General features: G+C 35.1%; 1 protein-coding gene and 1 non-coding gene across 2 annotated transcripts; both read right to left on the reverse strand.

Moving 5' to 3' along the window:
* Nucleotides 1–10,563: 10,563 nt before the first annotated feature.
* TRNAR-UCG lies at nt 10,564–10,637 on the reverse strand. Its single transcript has one exon. It is a non-coding gene; the product is annotated as a tRNA-Arg (tRNA).
* Nucleotides 10,638–11,892: 1,255 nt separating this feature from the next.
* Nucleotides 11,893–14,256, reverse strand: LOC114379911 (multiple organellar RNA editing factor 1, mitochondrial-like). Its single transcript, XM_028338731.1, has 5 exons — nt 13,792–14,256; nt 13,604–13,701; nt 13,456–13,521; nt 12,444–13,285; nt 11,893–12,198 (listed from the first exon to the last, which is right to left on the reverse strand). The coding sequence occupies exons 1-5, from the start codon at nt 14,160–14,162 to the stop codon at nt 12,187–12,189; spliced, it is 1,389 nt and encodes a 462-aa protein (XP_028194532.1). The 5' UTR covers nt 14,163–14,256; the 3' UTR covers nt 11,893–12,186.
* Between the last annotated feature and the right edge of the window lie 9,029 nt (nt 14,257–23,285).

Raw genomic sequence — 23,285 nt, forward strand, 5'->3', positions numbered from 1 at the left:
CTCTCTCACTCATAGTCATCACTAACGAAGAGAGGCAGAAAAGAAAGGCCAAAGGAAGTGAAATCTTATTTCTCTCATTTTCCAAGGAAATCAAAGTACACAAGACAAAAGTTCCTATGGAGAAAGATACAAGTCTTCCTATAGAGAAAGGTACACATCATTGTTTATTGATTATTTGTGAGAATCATAAATTTTAAGATCCTGTTGGTTTTATATAATTGATAGTCTAAGAAACCCCTTAAGAGTTTTTACATGTGGTATCAGAGCATGTGTTATGAAATTTATGATTCTCCAAATTTAATTTCTCTCAATTATGCATGAACCCTAATTATGAAATTTAGGGATAATTTAATTTCTCTCAATTATACATGAACCCTAATTATGAAATTTAGGGATAATTTAATTTCTTTCAATTATGTATGAACCCTAATTATGAAATTTAGGGATAATTCAATTTCTCTCAATTATGCATAAATCCTAATTATAAAATTTAGGAATTTTATTTTTCGCTGCATGTATTGTTTTATTGGCAATATTTTTATTATTGTTGAATACCAATTTTTGGAGAAAGATTATTCGAAAACTTATGATTATGGGAGAGAAAGCTGCACAACATGTATATATTAAATTTGGAGAAAGTTTTTACTATTTCAATTTTGAAAAGCAGGTACGTTCTTGTGGAAAGAATATGAAATTTTGGAAATTGCTATTTGCTACCTTATGTTTGCTATTTCCAATCCCACTTGATCTTTTTTTTTACCGAAAAATTATTGTTGAACGTGATTAAAGAATTGAAAGTTTATGTTCTGTAATTAAATTAATGTGAATGTTTTGCAATTATTGGTAGCAGTAAATATATGTATATGCTACATATTTGCTTGAACGTGTTTGAATGCAAAAACACAAATAAATGCAAATGTTATTTTATGGCCTAGAATGAAATTAATAAAATGACCATGAATTGTTAATAGCAATAAGTATGTGCAGGCCATACATATTTGGTTGGAATTAAATGTATGTTGAATTTGTTAGTCACCAAAGTGGCCAAATTTGTAAAGTTATTTAATTCCAAATTAATGATTATTTTCAATTATACTTGGTTGGAATTAAATGTATGTTGAATTTGTTAGTCATCAAAGTGGCCAAATTTGTAAGGTTATTTAATTCCAAAATTAATGATTATTTTGATTACTCATTGAATAATGGATGCTAAATTATATGGTTATTGGTTTATGGGTAATTGAAATTCATTGTTATAAGGCATTTATGGATCGCCCAAAGGTTGATTAGTTGTTCTTATAATTAATGAATATAATTGTAGGCAATTTGTGTGTATCATTAGTTTTATTTATAAGCCCAAAGGAAATAGATACTACTAATTGGTGCATACTTAATTGCCAAATAATGTTAAAATTTTATTAGCATCATTATGTTTGTATGTTGTATGTTGGTGTATCACCCAAAGGAGAACATCAATATACATTGACCGTTATCTGAATGAATCATATGCATGACATGTATTTTATGTCTCAAAACACTTATGTGAATTTTATTATATAATACATGTTTTGAATTCATTGGATTCTTATGTATCATCTGTGCCAATTTTAATGGGCTTAACTTCTCTGACTGAAATGAGCAAGTCCAATTTCACCTCGGTGTTTTGGATTATGATCTTGCTATGTTGGAAGAGAAGTTTGTTACTAATATTGATGTTAGTAGCAATGAAGAGAAAGTTCATTATAAAACTTGGGAAAGATCTAACAGACTTAGCCTAATGTTGATGAGAATGATTGTTGCAGACAATATTAAGACAACTCTCCCTAAAATCGAAAGTGCTAAAAAGTTTATGGGATTAGTGGGAGAGTGCTCTCAAACAGCTGATAAGTCTGTTGCTGAGACATTAATGAGTACATTGACCACCATGAAGTTTGATGGTTCACGTACTATGTATGAACATGTCATTGAGATGACAAACATTGCAGTAAGACTTAAGACCTTGGGATATAATGACTGTGAATGAGAACTTTCTTGTTCAGTTTATTCTAAACTCATTACCATCTGAGTTTGGCCTGTTCTAAATGAACTATAATACCATGAAAGATAAATGGAATGTGCATGAATTGCACAGTATGTTAGTTCAGGAAGAAACGAGGCTTAAGAATCAAGGAAGTCACCGAGTCCATTATGTAAGCCACCAAGGAAATCAATGAGCTTGAAAAGAAATTTACGAAGAAGCACGATAAAGGCAAAGGGTCATTAAAGAACAATGACGACTCTTTGCAAATCCAAAGGAAGATATCAAAGGGAAATAATTGTTAATTTTGTAGGAAATCCGAACATTTCCAAAAGAATTACCTAAAGTGCAAGTCTTGGTTCGAAAAGAAAAGTGAGCTTAATGCTCATGTATATTTTGAATCAAACTTAACTAAAGTTTTCCATGATACATGATGGATTAATTCTGGATGTATGACTCATGTTTCTAACATTATGCAGAGATTCCTTACAATCCAAACCATAAGCCTAAATGAGAAGTTCATTTTCATGGGGAATAGAGTGAGACTCCAGTGTAAGCAGTCGATACTTATTGCGTAAAACTCGACACTGGACATCATTTAGATTTACTGGAAATTCTTTATGTACCTAGTTTATCTAGGAATTTAGTTTAATTATCTAAACTTGATGTTACTGGATACTCTTTTAATTTGGTAATGGATGTTTCAATTTATTTAAGTATAATCATCTCATTGGTACTGGTATCCTTTGTGATGGTTTATATAAATTGAAATTAGACAGTTTGTATGCTGAAACTGTTTTGACTCTGCATCATAATGTTGGCACTAAACATAGTTTAGTGAACGAACGATCTGCTTTCTTGTGGCATAAACGTTTAGGTCACATTTCTAGAGAAAGGATGGAAAGATTAATAAAGAACGAAATTCTTCCTTATCTAGATTTTATGGTTATAAATATTTGTGTGGGTTGTATTAAGGGAAAAACAAGCAAAACATACAACGAAAAGAGCTACAAGAAGCACTCGGCTTCTTGAAATTGTGCATATTAATATTTGTGAACCTTTTGATGTTAGTTCTTTCAGAAAGGAAGGATATTTTATCACAATTATTGATAATTATTCACGTTACGGTTATGTCTACTTACTGCCCGAGATTTCTTAGGCAATGGATGCCTTAGAAATTTACTACTATGAAGTGAAAAGGCAAGTAGACATAAATGTGAAAATTATTAGATACGATAGAGGTGGTGAGTATTATGAAAGATAAGATGAAACTGGGTAACACCTAGGTCCATTTGCTAAGCTTCTTCAGAAACGTGGCATTTGTGCACAATACACAATGTCCGGTACACCACAACCAAATGGTGTATCATAAAGGCACAATAGAACTTTAATGGATATGATTAGGAGTATGTTAATCAATTTGATTTTACCCATATCTTTGTGGATGTATTCCTTGAAAACTGTCATGTATTTGTTGAATAGGGTTCCTAGTAAGACAGTTCCAAAGACACCTTTTGAACTGTGGACAAATAGGACACCTAGTATAAGGCACCTGCATGTTTGGGATTGTCAGACAGAAATAAGAATTTACAATCCGCAAGAAAGAAAATTGGATGCAAGAACAATCAGTGGATATTTCATTGGTTATCCACAAAATCAAAGGGGTATATGTCTTATTGTCGTAATCATAGTATAAGAATTTTCAAAACTGGAAATACAAGGTTCATTGAAAATGATGAAATCAGTGGGAGTACAGTTCCACGAGAAGTGGAAATTAAAGAAGTTAGAGTGCAAGTCCTTTTAGTTTGGGCCTTTAGCAATTAGGTGATTGCTCTTTTTAGTTGTTGTTACAAAATTAATTAAGAGGAGCAACACAATAATGAACCCGTGATGCATAATGAACCTATTATGGAAGAACCACAAGGGGTAGAATTAAGGAGGTCTCAAAGAGAAAAGGAGACCAGCTATTTCGAATGATTATGTGGTATACCTACATGAAACAGAAACAAACTTAAGCATTAATGATAATGATCCAGTTTTGTTTTCACAAGTTGTAAGTTGTGATAATTCTGAGAAGTGGTTAAATGCCATGAAATAAGAGATAAATTCCATGGAACATAATAGTGTTTAGGACCTTGTAGAATTACCAAAGGGTTGTAAAAGAGTTGGTTGTAAGTGGGTCTTCAAGACTAAACGTGACTCTCATGGCAACCTTGAACGTTACAAGGCTAGACTTGTTGCTAAGGGGTTTACTCAGAAAGTTGGCATTGATTATAAAGAGACGTTTTCACCTGTCTCACAAAAGGATTCTTTCAGGATTATTATGGCATTAGTAGCCCATTATGACTTGGAGTTACATCAAATGGATGTGAAAACTGTCTTTCTAAATGGATATTTAGAGGAGAATATTTATATGGACCAACCAATGGGGTTTTCAATTGAAGGAAAGGAACACATGGTGTGCATACTAAAGAAATCAATATACAGTCTTAAAGCAAGCTTCCCGCCAATGGTATTTGAGGTTTAATGATACCATTGTTTCCTTTATAGATTTAAGGAAAATACTGTTTATCGGTGTATGTATCTGAAGGTCAGTGGGAGTAAGGTTATTTTCTAATTCTGTATATTGATGATATCTTGCTTGCAACTAACGATCTTGGTCTTCTTCATAAGACTAAGAAATTTTTCTCTAGAAACTTTGAAGTGAAAGATATGGGTGAGGTAAGCTATGTGATAGGGATGGAAATATTCCATAATAGATCACAAAGATTGTTAGACTTATCTCAGAAAGTATATATATCGATAAAGTACTAGAGAGATTCAAGATGGAAAGGTGTTTAACATCGCCTATTCTAATTTAGAAATGAGACAGAGTTAGTCTCGCACAATGTCCTATAAATGATATGGAACGAAAACAAATGAAAGTAATTTTGTAAGCATCAGTTGTTGTTGCATCTGAGAGCTGAATTTGTAGTATGTTTTAAGGCTACAATTCAGGCTAATTGGCTGCGGAACTTTATTTCAGGGCTTGGAATTGTCGATAGTATTGCTAAGCCACTGAAAATGTATTGTGATAACTCCGCAGCAGTATTTTGTTAGAACGACAAGTACTCTAAGGGTGCTAAGCATATGGAATTGAAGTACTTTGTCGTGAAGGAAGAAGTTCAAAAACAAAGAGTGTCAATAGAACATATTAGCACAAACCTTATGATAGTTGACCCTTTGAATAAGGGATTATTGCTCAAGACATTATAGAACATGTTGAAAGTATGGGTATTATTGTTATTGATGATCATTAAGTGTAATTTATCTTATGCATTTTAGTGACACTCTGAGCTCAATTATGATATGTTTCTGATTACCTGTTCTCTATGTTTGCATGCATGTTTGTGTTAGAGTAATGTTAATAGGTTTTGTCTTGAATGAAGACATTATGTTGGACCAATTGTGTACTCCTAACTAATGGTCATATTAAGGAGAAGACTAATTTATAGTACATGGAAGGGACTATGTCGATTAGATGATGTACAACCGCCATGACTCGAATTGGTTCTTATTCTTAATCATGAAATTATGATGTACCCAATGTATAGAATAATTTAGTCAATTTTTAATGCGCATTATGTTAGTTAATCTATTTATTTATTTAGTCCATAATGTTTATTAATGTCACATGAGCCAAATGGGAGAATGTTAGAATTAATGTCTCATGTGAGAGGCATGTGACTTAGTAGGGACTAATAAATAAATAATTAACGATTAATTGCTAAATTGTAATTGGGCTTAATAGGAAAAGTTTCTAGAGCTAACTGCTACTTGATGGGAGTAGTGGTTATAAAAGGGGGTTAATACCCACTAACGTGGAATAAGGTCCCCTTCCTGACCAGAAAAATGTTCTCTCTCACTCATAGCCATCACTAACGAAGAGAGGCAGAAAAGAAAGGCCAAAGGAAGTGAAATCTTATTTCTCTCATTTTCCAAGAAAATCAAAGTACACAAGACAAAAGTTCCTATGGAGAAAGATACAAGTCTTCCTATGGAGAAAGGTACACATAATTGTTTATTGATTATTTGTGAGAATCATAAATTTTAAGATCCTGTTGGTTTTCTATAATTGATAGTCTAGGAAACCCCTTAAGAGTTTTTACATAACTAACTAGAAATGTAATGTCAAGCTACAGTCCTTCCTTCTAAACTTCTAGAAAAATAGTAGGAGCTGTAACATTGAAAAGAAAAGTATGGGAGGGTTTTTGTGGCGACATGAGCTGTGTAGAGGAGTTAGGGTAGGTGTCAGGAGATGGTTCATCGCCATTGAATGAAATTTTTCTAGGAAAAGTACATCCTTCTGAAGGTAAACTCTCCTCGATCTTTGTGTAGTAACACCTCTTTTTGTACATTCCCATTGTCCCCATGTGCCAGCAACATGTCATTGTTCTTGATGTATGCTGTAATTCAGTTAGTTAGGAGTTAGTTAGTGATTCATTTTGAAATTAGTTTGACAATTATGAAGTTTTTTATAGCTACATGTGCAATGTGTATAAAAATAATAGTGATCATAAATGAGAATAAGTGTGTGCAGAAGTGTGCATGATAGTGGAGAAGTTTTTTTTTTTTCAGAATTCTAAGTCCCATTTATCTTCTCTCAATCAATTCCTTCATCATCTTCTCTTATTCTCTAACATAAACTGATAGTGAGTGCATACTGTGAATGTGTGTGAGAACTTTATTGTTCCAACAAAGCATGATATTGTAAAGACACATTACATGTCTCGCAAGAGATAAACTATGGTCCTGTTGGACACGAAGCTAAAATAAATTGACAATCAACTTCTTATGCACTTAAAATTTCATAAATTAACTTGTCCAAAAGCTAGAGTACATGAGTTGATTCAAGCTCATAAGAAAAGCTGAATTCAATTAAGCCCTTTTACGTTTATTTTTTTTTATTATCATGATTTAAGCTTATAGGAATAAGTGAAGTTTATCTAAAATGAGAAGCACATGAAAGTTACCTCAATTTTATCCATGGAGCGGTTGATGTCCTGTTCGTCAAAAAGCCTGTCTTGCTGACCTTGACAAAGTCAGACAAAAGGAGCTTGTAAATGGCCTTGGTGGTGTAGGTCATGAAAACACGGCCTCGGAAGGTGGTTTTCTCGAGAAAATAGGGCAAGGAAGCAGCATGATCCAAGTGAAAGTGAGTGATGAGAAGAACATTGACTATGGAAGGGTCAATCTCGTCGAAATAGGGCAAAGCAGCCATGCCAGAGTAAGCCGGGTGTATTCCACAATCGAACAAGACTCAACTTCATTTCCAGCGCCTAATGGAGTCACTATCAGTTGATCTTCCTCTCTACTGCTCCTCGCATTCTCACGTCTCTTTGCTATACAATTATTCATCTCTCTCTCCAGATTCAACACAACTCAAGAACAACAATGCTAAAACCCTAAACTCCTCCTGCCTCACTGCCAACTACGTCGTTTCCTCTTAAATTCACTGTGTTATACGCTCGCTCATTCATCATTTACTTGCCTTCACAATTAACCCACAAGCTTTGCTTGTTATAAATAAATAAATAAAATAAAAGTCAAACATCACTTGTTTAAATTATTTATAATTTAATTATTTTATTTTTTTATGAAATTTATTCTCAGATGATAACATATTTTATTCATGTGAATCGAAGGATGGTATCAGAGGAATTTATAATAACTCACGCATATTGCTCAACCAACTAAGCTATAAAATTATATATTATACAAGAGTGTTTCACATAAATAATGATTAATCAAGTGATCAAGTATAAGTGATTAATGTGATAAAATTAAAGTTAAATCATTCAAGTAGTATATGAATTTAATCCTTGATAGAAATAATTCTTAATCACGTTTTATTTACCTCCTAATCAAACTCTGAATTAATCAGAGTTTATTTCCTCTAATGATTCGGAGAATTAAGACAAAAAATATAAATAACTATTTTCCTAATTTTATTTTTCTATAATGTATATAGAAAGAGAAAAAGATCAAATTACTTTAAAAGTAAGAGGTACTTCTGATTCTTATCCTTCATTTTTTTCTTTCAATAGGATAGACAAAGATGAGTTAGTTAGTATAACTTTAAAAAAATGAAGCATAAAGATAGAAAATATTTTACAGTTATAAAGTTACTCTTGAAGCAACTCTAGTGAAAACACTTGTATATGTGAGAAGATAATAACAACTAATCACAACCATTAGATTGATATTAAAAATAATAAACACTTAGATTAAAACCAATTATAAACCTTTCTTATGAGACAATGTCAAATTTGTAAAACTTAGATTTAAACTTGTTGAAATTATCAAACTCATGTTAAACTTAAATTTTATTAATTTAATTAAACAAATGAGTTTAATTGATCAAGTAAGTTCAAATAATTGACGAATAGCTCAACTCTTATTTACTGCTATAGACATGGTCTATATTTGGATTAAAGTTTGGAAGAACAAAAGTACTACTAAATTTTAATCTAAACACACACCTATTTAGCAATGACCATGTGTTGTTTGAATATGTTTATTGCTAAGGATTCTAAGTCACCAGCAAGAAACGTTTGATCTAACTTTGTAAGACTATCCAAGGAGGAAGAGTTTGACTTACGTGGGATCAACATGGATGGACCAATCATTAGAACAAAGAGTAAGAGATTTCAATAAGAATTTAACAAGAGAGACTAATTTCTCCCATTGAGGAAAGAGAAGAAGAAATAAACTCATAAATTTTAGCCAACTTTTAAAATAAGATTTATTTTTGTTTTTTAATTGTATTTTAGGTTTATTTTTAGACTTGTAATGATCTGTCACGGTTATTTTCAAATCTTTTAATTATTGAATTAATTATTGGGCTCTAGGCTTAATCTAGGGTTATTAAGAGTTATTAGCATGAATATAAATAGACTCTTAAACACTTTGTTGACATTTTTTTTTATAAAATCTTAGACATAGGGCACAGAGTGTTTTTCTTGATTCTTGTGTGAAACCTTAGATTCTTATACAAAAATTCTATTATTTGTATTGAATCATTCTCAACTTATTAATCTTTTAAGATTGTAACATTGTTACTTTGATCTCATTTTCAAATTCTGTTTTTTTTTTTTCTCAATTTCAAAAAGTACTAAATAGGTTTCACAATTTATTAATACTACAAATTAGATTCACAAAATAGGATTCTATCACTTCAAAACTGCACTAAGGTCTTACCCAACTCTCTCCAAATCTATCATTTGGAGTATTAGAAGTTCCAAAACTTGAAATACATGTCAATTTTAGATGTATATACACGTACTTTTTCAATTTTTCAGCAAAGATAATTTTTTTCCCCACTATTTTCCCTTGAAATGAGGGGGAATAATTATAAAAACAATTTTACAAGAAGATATTTGACTTGATTTACCCTTAAGATGATGTTTCATTTTATTTACACCCCCTCCCGGCCTCCCCTATATGTTTGTGCACAGTGAAGGCAAAATATACATATTAGTTCTTCACTCTTAATACAAAATGCTTTCATTTAGGATCAGTTATTCAGTGAAATGTAGTAGATCCTTTCGTAAATTGTCTTTCTGACACGTTTATGAGTTGCTACAGCAGCTGCATTATCTCTAGGAGCATCCATGCTTCCTAGTTCCTACAACCAAAATATTAGCAAATTAAATACAAATATGAATGGCTGCCATGACTGAACAACTAAATTTGATTGCAAAGTACGAAACAATAAACGTAATCATGAATTTACAACTTGTTTTACATGGAAAGAAATTTAGAACAAGTAAACTTGGTAAAAGAACCTGAGACACTAATTGAGATCTGATCCTAAGATAGAAATATATAATATAACAATAGCTATATATAACAACGCGACATTTTGCTTCATGTATAACAATATCACCTTTCTTTACAATTAATTATTTGTACAAGTCAATTTCATTTTTCATTCCCACATTAAGGGGCATGCGTCTGCTCTTTTATGAGTTGGAAATGTCTAGCGTAAGAAGCATTTTGTTGGCATGTTTTCAATTAATTTAAAGGATACGGTTCTTTCATTTCACATACCCAATTTGATTAGCATATTATTAACCATCCATTCCCAGTGGAATCTGAATTGTTGCCTCCATTTTTCTACATTACATATTTTTATTAGTTTTATTAATTATAACTTCCTAAAGCTGAGTTAGAATCTTTCTAACTAGTACCCGTAACAGTTCTTACATCTATCTTAATGTCTTGCTGATATAATGCAACAACTTGTAGACTGCAATTTGTGATACATGAACTACAAAATTTAAGAATGATGTTAAATTGTTTTATCTATGTAAACAGATTTAAGACAAACAGAAAGGACATAGGTGAGATAAAAGGCTAGTAGCCTAGTAGTAGTAGAGAATCCTTCTTCTTCCTTTCTCTCTCTTATTGGCTACCACTTAGCAACTATTGGTGGTCTTCAAGACTCGAGTACTAGGAAACGATGTCGTTTCACATAAAAGTTTAGTTCAAAAGCAAAAAAGATGCGACCACAGTGGGAGTCGAACCCACGACCTTCTGATCCGAAGTCAGACGCGCTAATCCACTGCGCTATGCGGTCTTTCATATGCTATGAATCTTCAAATATTTTTAATATTGTTACTATTTTCTCAATTTATATTGCCCCTTTCTTTTTCTCTGCTTCGAAATTACACTACACATGAATCCACAAGATAACGCTACACATCCATTGTCACCTAAACTGATGTTAATGTTTTTAATATAATCATTCATTAACAACCATGTTATCCATATCATATCATAGTATTTATATTTCTTGTTTACATTTTTCCAATGAACAATCCTTAGAAAGTTTCACCAAACATATGTATACGTCCATCAGTGATGAACTTAGCATTCTCTAATTGTCTTGCATAGCAAAAAGCTAAGGTTACAGAAGGCGAAAAACTCATTACACATTTTTCAACTGAAATTCTTGATCACGGGAGCTATTGTGGTAAATTCTGAACTGTAGCCTGTTATGGTTAATCATGTGGTAAGTGCATCTAGAAGAAAATTGGATCATCCAAGAATTTTATCACCAAAATCAGGAAAAAGTCTTGTAGTTCAATAGACTTGACCCTCTTCAACCTCTTTATCTTTCTTGACATGTCTAATATAGTTTAGCCTATATGAACGGTGTGTTTGGATAACATATAATAATCAATCTTATCCCACAAATCATGGAGATATCATGAAAAAATAGAAACAACTATTTGTTGCTTTGTTTCCACCAAAAAAAAAAATTGATTATTTATCATCATAAAGCTAATCCAAACATTGCAATTGAGTGTTTAGAAATGTGGTGGATCATGTTCTGGTGTGGTAAAATATCATGGTGGAACACCATGATTTTTTTAATTAGCTAACAATCCAAACACACTGTATTTATAGGCTATTTGGTTCTGGAAGACCATCAAGTTGCTCATCCCAAAACTGACATTCGGTAACACCTACCTACATAAACAGAAGTTTTGTGGAATTGCCAGTTATATAAAAAAAAATGAAAACATATACCGTAAACTTATTTTCACTGCTAAAACATTCACATAATCTCTTCTTTTATTTATTTATTTATTCGAGTCATGTGTTATAGGAATTTTAGTTAAACTTTATTTTCAACACATTTGGATTTAGGCAAAATAAAGGGATGTTTGGTTTGGTTATTTTCTATTTTTATTTTCACTGAAAACAGAAAACGGTGATGAAAATGTGTTTGGTTGAATTTTTAAAAACATTTTTAGTGAAAATGAAAATAAGAAATAATCAAAAAATAAAAATAATAAAATCTCGTTTTCAGATAAACCTCAGTCTCATAGACTTCCAAGTAAGACCATTCTTTGAACGTGTTTTATTGCCAACGATTCTCAGTCACTAGCACAAGAATCCACGTGAAATTCTTAGTTCAACCATGTTCAAAAAACAAGACTGCAGCCAGTACTAACTTTACATACCAGATCCAACTTTGTCACAGAACAGTGCAGCTAAAATTGATGGATACACAACGAAAGCTCAATATATCAATATTCCACCAAACGGCAAGGACATGGAATCAGCTTAGAATGTGATTAGTACTTTAATACAAGCCGCCCACATGTCCCAGATTACTATCAGTATCTTCCCTGCAAAAAACAACAAAAACAAGTCATCTTTTCCATTGATTTGAGACAAAGTTTACAATTTTTCCACTAGCAAAGAATACAGAGATATGGACTCATCAATTACAGTTTCACACAAGTATAAAATATTGAACTAAATATTTGATAAAAAAAAAAAAGAAGAAGCATCAGTTTTTATCTCTATTCTGACTAATTTGATCCAGAATCAGAAACTTGAATATTTCTACATTTTTAGATCTCTAGTATACCTCTCCAGTAAAAGTGCCTGGGCCAGAAGGTGGATATCTTTGTTGCGATCCTGTCTGTTCTTTGGCAGGATGGTTCCCCAGCTCAGCCTGTTCAAATTCCTCCTTGTATGCTGATTTGAAATCCTGCACATATGATGGGGTAAAAGTATCACCCCTCGCCTCTGAAGCACCATGCCTAGGCACAGGATCTCTTCTTTCTCCTTGTCCCGGTCGTCCAATGTTCTGCTGTGGCATATAATTTCTTCTTTCTCCTTGTCCTGGTGGTCCAAAGCTCTGCTGTTGTGCATATTGTGGTGAAGATGGCCCATATCTTTGCTGTTGGGGATAATTCTGTGATGCTTGATCAAAGTTCTGTTGGGGAGGATAATTTTGCGGTGCCTGACCATAGTTCTGTTGGGGTGGATAATTTTGTGATGCTTGGCCAAAGTTCTGTTGGGGTGGATAATTTTGTGATGCCTGGCCATAGTTCTGTTGGGGTGGATAATTCTGTGATGCCTGGCCATAATTCTGTTGGGGTGGATAATTCTGTGATGCTCGAACAAAGTTCTGTTGGGGCGGATAATTCTGTGATGCTGGACCATAGTTCTGTTGGGGTGGATAATTCTGTGATGCTTGACCAGAGTTCTGTTGGGGTGGATAATTTTGCGAAGGCCCATAGTTCCTTCCACCCCTTGGCATGGGTCCCTGACTATTGTAAGAGGGATTCCCTTGGGGGCTTGGCACTGGATTCTCTTGCCGGTTGTATTGACCAGGACTCCTATTCCAGTCTCGTCTTCCCTGATTCCTCCCAAACTGTACTGGTGGAGGTCGAGGGATAATTGTTCCATTAATGTACTGATCTCCTATTTATCACACATGAAAATTACATTCAGAAACATTCTTGCAATCAAAAGGGTAGCAAATCAATGTAGTGCTGATCATATAGCTAACATTGAAATTGAACTACCAATGAATAGATTCAGTCAACTTATTATAGCATGACCAAACTTCTGAAAAGAAAAAAAAAACTTACCTCCATACTGTTTGTTCACGGGATCAATATAGGAATCTGGTAGCACGAAGATGACTCCGGGAAGACCTATTAAGATGTAGCAACTCCAAGATCAAATTATTTTCTCTGGACTGGGTCATGGAATTTGGAAGTAGGAACAAACAAATACCTTCAAATTTTTTGGACTCTTCTTCAGTCATGACCGCCTGAAAGCCTATGTAAGTTGTTGTGCTGCACGCATATATTTTCTTCTTGGCCTCTTCCAAACTAAAACCACGAATTCAAAGAAAAAGCAGGACTAAGAAACAAGCTGTAATAATTTTGTGCTTAACATAGGAACAGTTATTTGAGAGGAACCTGATGTTGAGACCCTTGGCACAAGTCTCTTCGTAAACGCGAACCATGTCTTCGGGAGAGGGTTTGTTGTCCTTGTCTTTGAATTCCATGACGATGAGCCAGTGGTTGTAGTCGCAGCCCTCGAAGAGAATGGTATCGGGACCAATCTCATCGGGGATGTTGCTCTGCCGCTGCGAGGATCGAAAAGAGAGAAGTGAAATTGAGCTTGACCTGAATGAACGGGGCTGAACCACACCCTTCGGTGACTGCAAACTCCATGAAACACCGCACCGAATGGGGACGGAATACGATGCCGCATGCACAGAGAAAGACTGGGCGACGCCGGAGAGTGCTCTGACGGTGCGGCGGAGGTGAATTAACGACGACGCCATGCGTAGGGTTTTGGGAGATTAGGGTTTTAGGGCCTTTTCGTCTGTTCTGTTCTTCGAGAGAAGTATATGAAGAATATTTTAGGAAGGAAATGAATCAATTGCTACAAATTAGGAATATATATATATATATAAAAGTAATTATCAATTTGCTACTTATATTGTATTAAAAAATACATCAAATTGATTTCTAAATTTTTAAAAGCTACTATTAGATTTTTCAAGTTATTTAAAATACATCAATTAGGTTCTAAAATTATTTAACATGCATCGAATTATTTTTGTTATTTTATTTAAATAATTTGAGAATTTGGAGCACTTAAAATTTTGAAATCAAATTAGTACAATTTAAATAATATAAAGATCAAATTGATAATTAAGTAAAAAAAAAATAGGAATGCAATTAAATAAAAAATAGGAATGCAATTCCACTAGTTTTTTTTTCTGAATACAATTGCACCTAGGTGAACATAACATGCCCCATCTTTTTTTATTACGAGGATGAATTACTGCATAAATCTATAGTTTTAAAAAAAGATGTTGCATAAATTTGCAATCAATCAATGATTAATATATGTAAACAAAACAAAAATCAATGATTAATATATGTAAAAAAACAAAAATCAATGATTAATAATGTGTCAAAAAAATGTGTTTTTTTTTATAAAAAATCAGCAATATATTATATATAATATAAAAGAGTTTGCACCAGGAGTGCTACAGAATAAAAACCAAATATTGGAAAAGGGAACCTACAAAACATGCCCTCAAACATGTTAAACAACCTCAACCCAAACTTATATATTTCCTCAAACACAAAACAACTTCTCATAGTAGGTTCATCGTATCTTTTCGTATACAAATCAACATGATTGCATAAGGGAAGATATGAATCTGTATGAAGAAGCCAATATTAGCACCACAAAGTAATTACTACATAATCGCAATGCCCACATCATACAGTGTGATTAGCAATTATAATTGTATCAAACAATTCCCAGGATTCACCTGCCATTGTTGATAAGAGTACTGGAAGTCCTTTTGATATGCTTTGAGCCTCGTCCATAGTGTGAACATACAAGATTGCCATAATTGTTCCTTGTCCACTTGTTTTCCCTCAAAAATAATTTTCGTTTCTGCATCTCCATATTGTCCAGATGATTGCAGCCCAAGCAACACCCCACCCACCACCTTGAAATTTGTTGTCCCTGCAAACATTATCCATGCTACCAAAAGTGGGCTTGAGCACACTGTGGTAGTGCCAAATTTAAATCAAAGAGCTTATACCATTTTCTCCAAGTTTCGTTTGCAAAATTGCATGAGAAGAACAAATGTGTAGCCAAATCATCTTCCTCATTACAAAATAGACATGATGAATGTTGACGATCAAGTTGATTTTTTTTTTTGAGATTATCCTCGGTAGGTAATCTATCATAAAATAACCTCCATTGGAAAAGTGTTACTTGTTGTGGTATCTTAATTTGCCACAAACTTTTAAAAATGTCCACCTCAATTGTGTCAAACCTCAAGTTGTACAATGTCATGTATGTAGATTTCAATGTATACATACTTGAGGAATCCTATACCCAACACCAACTATCATACACTTGCCTTCTAACCGCTATGAAATGCACCGTTCCACTTAAATAATAATATAATATTAAATAACAAAAGTTAAAATAACACAAGTCACTCCCTTGCAGTTTTAAAAATCCCGAGACCTTTCTCCCCCTTTCCTGAAACTTCTATTTTCTTTTTTGTGCAGCAGCCCACCCCCTCTCTAACCCTATCCCTTCTTCCCCCAAAGACTTAATCCTTCAACCTTTCGCTCATCTCCTCCCATGGTTCCGAAATTAGCAAGCTTTTTACACTTTTGGGTTTTTCCAAGCACGAGAAGGTGATGACGGAAAAAAAGGGAAAACACCACGCAGTTCCTAGGTTTTTCTATTTGATCTCTTTAAGGTAAATGTTTACGATCCATTATGTTAGATGAGTATGTTATAGCACTGATTAGTCATGGGCTGTGAGAAAAAGAGTTAGAAACTAAGTATTAGAGATTATTGTGATTTTCTCAAAACCCTAGGTTTGCAAAAATTGGGGATTTTGTCTAATCCCTTGTTCCATTATTTAAATGCTTAGGTTCTGTGGAAAATACAGTGGTTGACCTTCCTAACAACGGTAGAAGTTAGTGATTGCGTTATTTAGGTGAGTAGCCAATATACTTAGCGATCTTCTTAAAGTTCATTTATGGAGAAGCAAGTATACTTTCGAACATATATGTTTTTGGTGAGCTTTGAAATTTATTTTGAGATCTTGATAATGTATAAGGATGAATGTTGAACTGCTTGTTTAATTTTATTTATGTTGAGTTCATGAATGATATATGCCATTTGCTACAACGAAGAGATAATGTAGCCTATGAGATTATTTCTCATAGTATAATGATATATGTCGTTTGCTACAACGAAGAGATAATGTAGCCTATGAGTTGAAATCTTATAGTATAATTATATTTTTGTTTGCTACAACGAAGAGATAATGTAGCCTATGAGTTGCAATCTCATAGTATAATTATATTTCTGTTTGCTACAACGAAGAGATAATGTAGCCTATGAGATGATTTCTCATAGTATAATGATATATGTCGTTTGCTACAACGAAGAGATAATGTAGCCTATGAGTTGAAATCTCATAGTATAATTATATTTTTGTTTGCTACAACAAAGAGATAATGTAGCCTATGAGTTGATTTCTCATAGTATAATGATATATGTAGTTTGCTACAACGAAGAGATAATGTAGCCTATGAGTTAAATTCTCATAGTATATTTATATGTTCCGTTCGCTGCAACGAAGAGATAATGCAGCCTACGAGCTAAATGTCGTAGTTATATAATTACCGTTCACCACAACAAAAAGATAATGTGGTCTATGTGCACATAGTAGAATAAATGCTTGATTATATAAAGTAATTATGTTGAATACCAGATTATGAGAAGTTCTGAAATGTATATTCTTTGCGTACAGTGATTTCTAAAAGCAAGTTTATTTTCGTTCATTACTTTCAAGAATGTTATTTTAATATCTTTTGGAAATGGAAAGATTCATGTTAAATGGTGCTCTCTTTCATGTCTGCTTAGTATATTATGCTCTCACTAAGTCCTTGTGACTTACCCCTTATTTTACTTCTTTTCTCAGATACCCAGTAGTGGAGTAACCGATTTCCAGGGATTTGCTGACACACTCAGGAACTTGATTATCTTTTTTTGGTAGGTCCCCATTGTGACTGATGGATATTTTGGTTGTAACTCCAGTATAATACAGCTATAGGGGCCAGGGTAGTAAGAGATTTAGAGAGAATTCTTGTATCTTGGGATGTAATTGATTTTCTCTTGTAGCTATGATGAGAATGAACTTATGATGTTTTGAGGCACTTGGTGATTAGTAATTATAATCCACTTTGTTATTAAATGGATGAGATGAGATACTAGCAGATGGATTTGTCTAGATATATATATATGGTGTACTTTTACAGGTTATGTTGTATAGGAAAGGCTGGCCAGACTAAGGAAGTCATAGTCTGTGCGCCGGTCATTTCTCAAGAGTGGGTCATGACACGCTACACCCTCCAACAACCTCTCAAACTCAATGACCCTGTCCTTTTCCCAATCAAACCATGGTCTCCTCCAAGAAAACTTCCATTTCCATCTCTCATTTTCCCAAGCTCCGAAGTCTCCCACGACTTCATGCTTTTGTTCTGAATTTAAAAACATTCAGGCAAATACATGATTTAAACTCTCCTCCCCCACACCAAGCATCCTCCCAAAAACTAGTGTTTTTCCGATACCCAATTTTCCACTCAACATCAAACCATTTATCATGTTCTCTTCCACACACCAATTTCAAGTCCCTCCACCAAGTTGACTCACAAGACTTCACTCCTCCCTCATCTAAACCCTTCAACCCTTCATATTTTGAATCTAGCATCCTCACCCATAAATTTCCCCTACAATGAAACATATTCCATTTTGTAATTAAAGCAACATCGAACAAAGAAATAGAAAAAAATGTGTAATAGAAAACTAAATTCTATTTTTCAACATTCATTTATTTTTTGCTACATTTTTTTCTTGTTTGATTGGTTTGATCATCCTTGCAAAATCTTATATACCAATTATTAGACTATATGTATACTGTCCATATTCATTGTAATAATTAGCTTGATATTATCCATAATTAGCGTAATACTATGCCAAGTCTTAGGCTAGAATATGTGAATTGGTTTCACCTAAAACAGGAAAGAAGTTATGTTGTACATGTATATAATCACCTTCAATGGAATGAAATGGGACGAGGGGGAATTATTCTCCAATATGGTATCAGCCCTATAACGATCCCCCACAATCTTCACATACTCTGTTTCTTTTCTCTTCTCCACCGAGCCTATTCCTTCCCTTTTTCAAATGGATGGCAACGACTCCACATCTAAATCTACTTTCCATCTCGTTTTTTCTGTCTCAAACATTAAAAACCATATTCAAATAACCCTAGAAATGGAGAATGCTCATTACGATTCATGGGTAGAATTGTTCCTCAATGCGGCCAATGCCTTTGATGTCGCCGATCACATTATTCCACCCACGGATGCTACTGTTAAGAAAGATGCACAATGGTCCCGACTCAATGCAATCGTGAAACAATGGATTTATAGCACGATATCCATTGATCTCCTACATACGATTCTAAAACCTAGTGCCACCGCTCAAGAAGCATGGAATCGCTTAAAGGACATCTTTCACAACAATAAAAACTCTAGAGTCGTATATCTAGAACAACAATTCTCCCAAATCCACATGGATAATTATCCAAATGCGTCGTCGTATTGCCAAGCATTGAAACTGATAGCCGAACAACTTGGCAATGTTGGGGCTCCAGTCAACGAGGATCGTCTGGTCCTCCGCCTTGTGACAAGCCTCTCAAGTGGGTACGATAGTCTCGCCACCATCATTCAACAATTAGATCCGCTGCCATCATTTTACAAAGCGAGATCTATGCTCACACTTGAGGAAACCCGTCGCAATAAGAACACTGGTGCCGAGTCTGCCCTCCTCCACACACAATCTGATGTTTCTTCTGCCGCTCCAAATTGGTCTCCTGATGCTGCACCTTCTTGCTCCAACAACCGCAACACCGACGGTCGTGGAAAGCAATATCGTGGCAAGGGCAATAATAATAACAAAGGTAACTCTTACAAGAATTCCTCTGACAATAACAAAAATAACTCTGGCACAAATAATTAACAAGGAAATCAGCCTGCTTCTTGGACATGGGTTCCTTTTACGCCTCCCTCTTGGCCACAACAGCCATCTTGGAACCCACCACCATGTTCATACCCTACCACGGGCTGGGTTCCCTCTGCTACTGGTCGTGGTGTTGTTGTTTTGGGACCAATACCACACGTTTTTCTTGCCCAAAATCAGACTCTTGGTGCACCGCAAGGGGCACTTGTACCCATTGACATCGCAGCCACTATGCAGACCATGTCTCTTCAGCAGCCTGACGATAATTGGTATATGGATACAGGGGCATCCTCCCATATGACGTCGAATACAAGTACCTTCTCTTCTTATTTTAATTTGAGCACCAATAATAAAATTATCGTTGGAAATGGTAATGAAATTCCAATTCTTGGTTGTGGAGTGAAACAACTTCAACCTCCCTCGTCGCCCTTACTGTTAAAAAATGTTCTCCATGCCCCACATATTATTAAAAACCTTGTTTTAGTTAGGAAATTCACTTCTGATAATAACGTATCTGTTGAATTTGACCATTTAGGATTTACTATGAAGGATATGCAGACGAGGAAGCCACTTATGAGGCATAATAGTTTGGGCGAGCTCTACCCTCTCCTACCCACGCACCAAACCGAGAGCTCAGAACCTCACGCTCTCACTACCATTTCCGCTTCTACTTGGCACAACCGCTTGGGCCACCCGGGTCCAGCCATTTTTAGTGTTCTTCGTAATAATAACTTTATTTCATGTCGTTCGGTTTCTAAACATTTTTGTCATTCATGTCAGTTGGGTAAACATACAAAATTACCCTTTTCTTTATCTACTTCTTCTACATGTTACCCATTTGATATCGTCCACAGTGATTTATGGACCTCACCGGTTGTTAGCGTTATGGGTCATCGTTTTTATGTGTTATTTCTTGACGATTTTACTAACTTTCTTTGGACTTTTCCCATCAAGCACAAGTTGGAAGTTTTTAATATTTTCACTAAGTTTCACACGTTCATTACAACCCAATTTAATTGCCCTATTAAAAATCTTCAATGCGACAACGGTCGTGAGTACGATAATTCACCATTTCACGAATTTTTCAAAAAACACGACATGACGTTTAGATTTTCCTGTCCTCACACCTCCCCACAAAATGGAAAAGCCGAACGTAAAATTAGAACACTCAACAACATGATTAGAACCCTCTTGCTTTACGCCAACATCCCCCCTTCACAATGGCACTACGCCCTCTCTATGGCAACCTTTTTACACAATATCCTTCCCAGTAAGTCAAACAAATTTGTGTCTCCCACTTCTTCCCTCTACCTCCATTATCCGGATTACAATTCACTAAAAACCTTTGGTTGTCTATGCTATCCCCACCTCCTGTCATCGACAACTCATAAACTTGATGCACGCTCCACTCCCTGTGTCTTCCTCGGCTACCCGTCGCATCAACGTGGCTTCCTCTGTCTCGACATATCCTCACGTAAGATTATCACGGCCCGTCATGTAACCTTCAATGAATCAATCTTTCCCTTATCACATAACCCCCCTACACCAGCCTCTTCTTACTCCTTTTTAGACAGTGACCCATCCCCGTATATGACACACATTATCAACTCTCCGCTTGCATCTAACGACTAAACAATACCACCTCCTACTTCACCTACTACATCACCCACTACTTCTCCTATGGCTCAACAAGTAACCACACCCGAACCCACACATCAAACTGTGGCCGCATCACCTGTTCCCTCTCCCCCAATGAGAACACGAGCACAACATGGCATTCACAAACCCAAAGCCATTTTTGACCTCTCCGTTACCACCTCAGTCTCACCAATTCCCAAAAGCCCAATATCCGCACTCCATGATAAGAATTGGAAACAGGCCATGATCGACGAATTTGATGCTCTTATTAAAAATAAGACTTGGGTCTTGGTTCCCCGTCCTTCTGATGTTAATATTACTGGGTGTATTTGGCTATTTAAACACAAATATAAATCTAACAGTGATTTGGAGCGATATAAGGCTCATCTTGTTGTCAATGGCAGGTCTTAACAGGTGGGTATGGACTGTGACGAGACTTTCAGTCCAGTGGTAAAACCAGCTACTATTTGTGTGGTACTAAGCATTGTCGTGTCAAAGAATTGGACCATTCATCAACTTGATGTAAAGAATGCTTTTCTCTATGGGCACCTTTCTGAAACCGTCTACATGCATCAGCCTCCTAGATTTCGTGATTGAAATCATCCGGATCATGTCTGTCTTCTAAAGAAATCCCTATATGGCCTTAAACAAGCCCCAAGAGCATGGTACCAACGGTTTGCATCTTTTCTCTCCACCATCAGATTTGTTAATAGCAAGACCGACCACTCTCTGTTTATCTATACTCATGGTGACGACACATCATATATTCTTCTCTATGTTGATGATATTATTCTTACTACATCCTCACACTCTCTTCGTGACACCATTATTGCTGCTCTTCGGTCTGAATTCTCCATGACGGACCTGGGCCCTTTGAATTACTTCCTAGGAGTGTCGGCTACACGTCATTCTGGTGGGTTATTCTTGCATCAATCCAAGTATGTCGAAGACATAATCTCTTGTGCTAAAATGGTAAATTGTAAACCGACACTCACACCAGTGGATACCAAATCCAAGTTAAACGCAACTTCTGGTGAAAAATTTGATGATCCAATACTCTACCGTTCACTTGGCGGTGCTCTCCAATATCTTATATTTACAAGGCCAGACATCTCCTACGCAGTTCAACAAATTTGTCTCTATATGCATGATCCATGAACATCGCATTTTGCAGACCTAAAACGCATTATACGATACATTCAAGGGACAAAAGAATTCGGCCTACATCTCTCACCTTATACTGTCACCAACCTGAGTGCTTATAGTGACGCCGATTGGGGCGACTGTCCTTATACCCATTGATCTACTTCGGGCTACTGTGTATACTTGGGTGACAATCTCATCTCCTGGTCCGCCAAACGACAGACAACATTATCCCGCTCTAGCGTAGAGGCCGAGTATCGCGGTGTTGCCAATGTCGTCGCTGAGTCCTGCTGGCTTCTAAACCTGCTACTCAAACTTCACTGCCCCATTTCAAAAGCAACTGTGGTCTATTGTGACAACATAAGTGCCATATACCTCTCGGGAAACCCCGTGAATCATCAACGTACCAAACATATCAAGATGGATATTCACTTCGTTCGAGAAAAAGTTGCACTTGGTCAAGTTCATGTTCTGCACATGCCTACACGATACCAATATGCAGACATCTTTACTAAAGGCCTTCCAAAACCGTTGTTCGATGATTTTCGTTCCAGCCTCAACATCCATCCTCCTCCTGCTTCGACTGAAGGGGTGTATTAGACTATATGTATATTGTCCATATTCATTGTAATAATTAGCTTGATATTATCCATAATTAGCGTGATACTATGCCAAGTCTTAGGCTAGAATATGTGAATTGGTTTCACCTAAATCAGGAAAGAAGTTATGTTGTATAGGTATATAATCACCTTCAGTGGAATGAAATGGGACAAGGGGGAATTATTCTCCAATACCAACTAATAATATTCACATATCAATACTCTATTAATTTGTCGATATCTCAAATGATAAGATGATTTGAAATGAGAACTCAAGACAAAATATCCTTTGTTTGAATCTTGATATAGTCATAAAAGCTTTATTAATTTAATTCACTAAATCTTTTATATATAAGACTTAATTTCAAACTTTTTATGTAAAGAAATTTAGCTTAATTAAATAAATATGATGTATGAGTTATTATAAATCTCATGACATTATCTTT

Source organism: Glycine soja, chromosome 12 (genome assembly GCF_004193775.1).
Source record: "Glycine soja cultivar W05 chromosome 12, ASM419377v2, whole genome shotgun sequence".
In the NCBI taxonomy this organism is placed as follows: domain Eukaryota; kingdom Viridiplantae; phylum Streptophyta; class Magnoliopsida; order Fabales; family Fabaceae; genus Glycine; species Glycine soja.

Coding starts and splice junctions, on each gene's coding strand:
- LOC114379911 (XM_028338731.1), bottom strand. CDS start 14,162: ATGGCGTCGTCGTTAATTCACCTCCGCCGCACCGTCAGAGCACTCTCC. Junction 13,702..13,791: donor GCCAAGGGTCTCAACATCAG/GTTCCTCTCAAA, acceptor TCGTGGTTTTAG/TTTGGAAGAGGCCAAGAAGA. Junction 13,522..13,603: donor AGAGTCCAAAAAATTTGAAG/GTATTTGTTTGT, acceptor ACATCTTAATAG/GTCTTCCCGGAGTCATCTTC.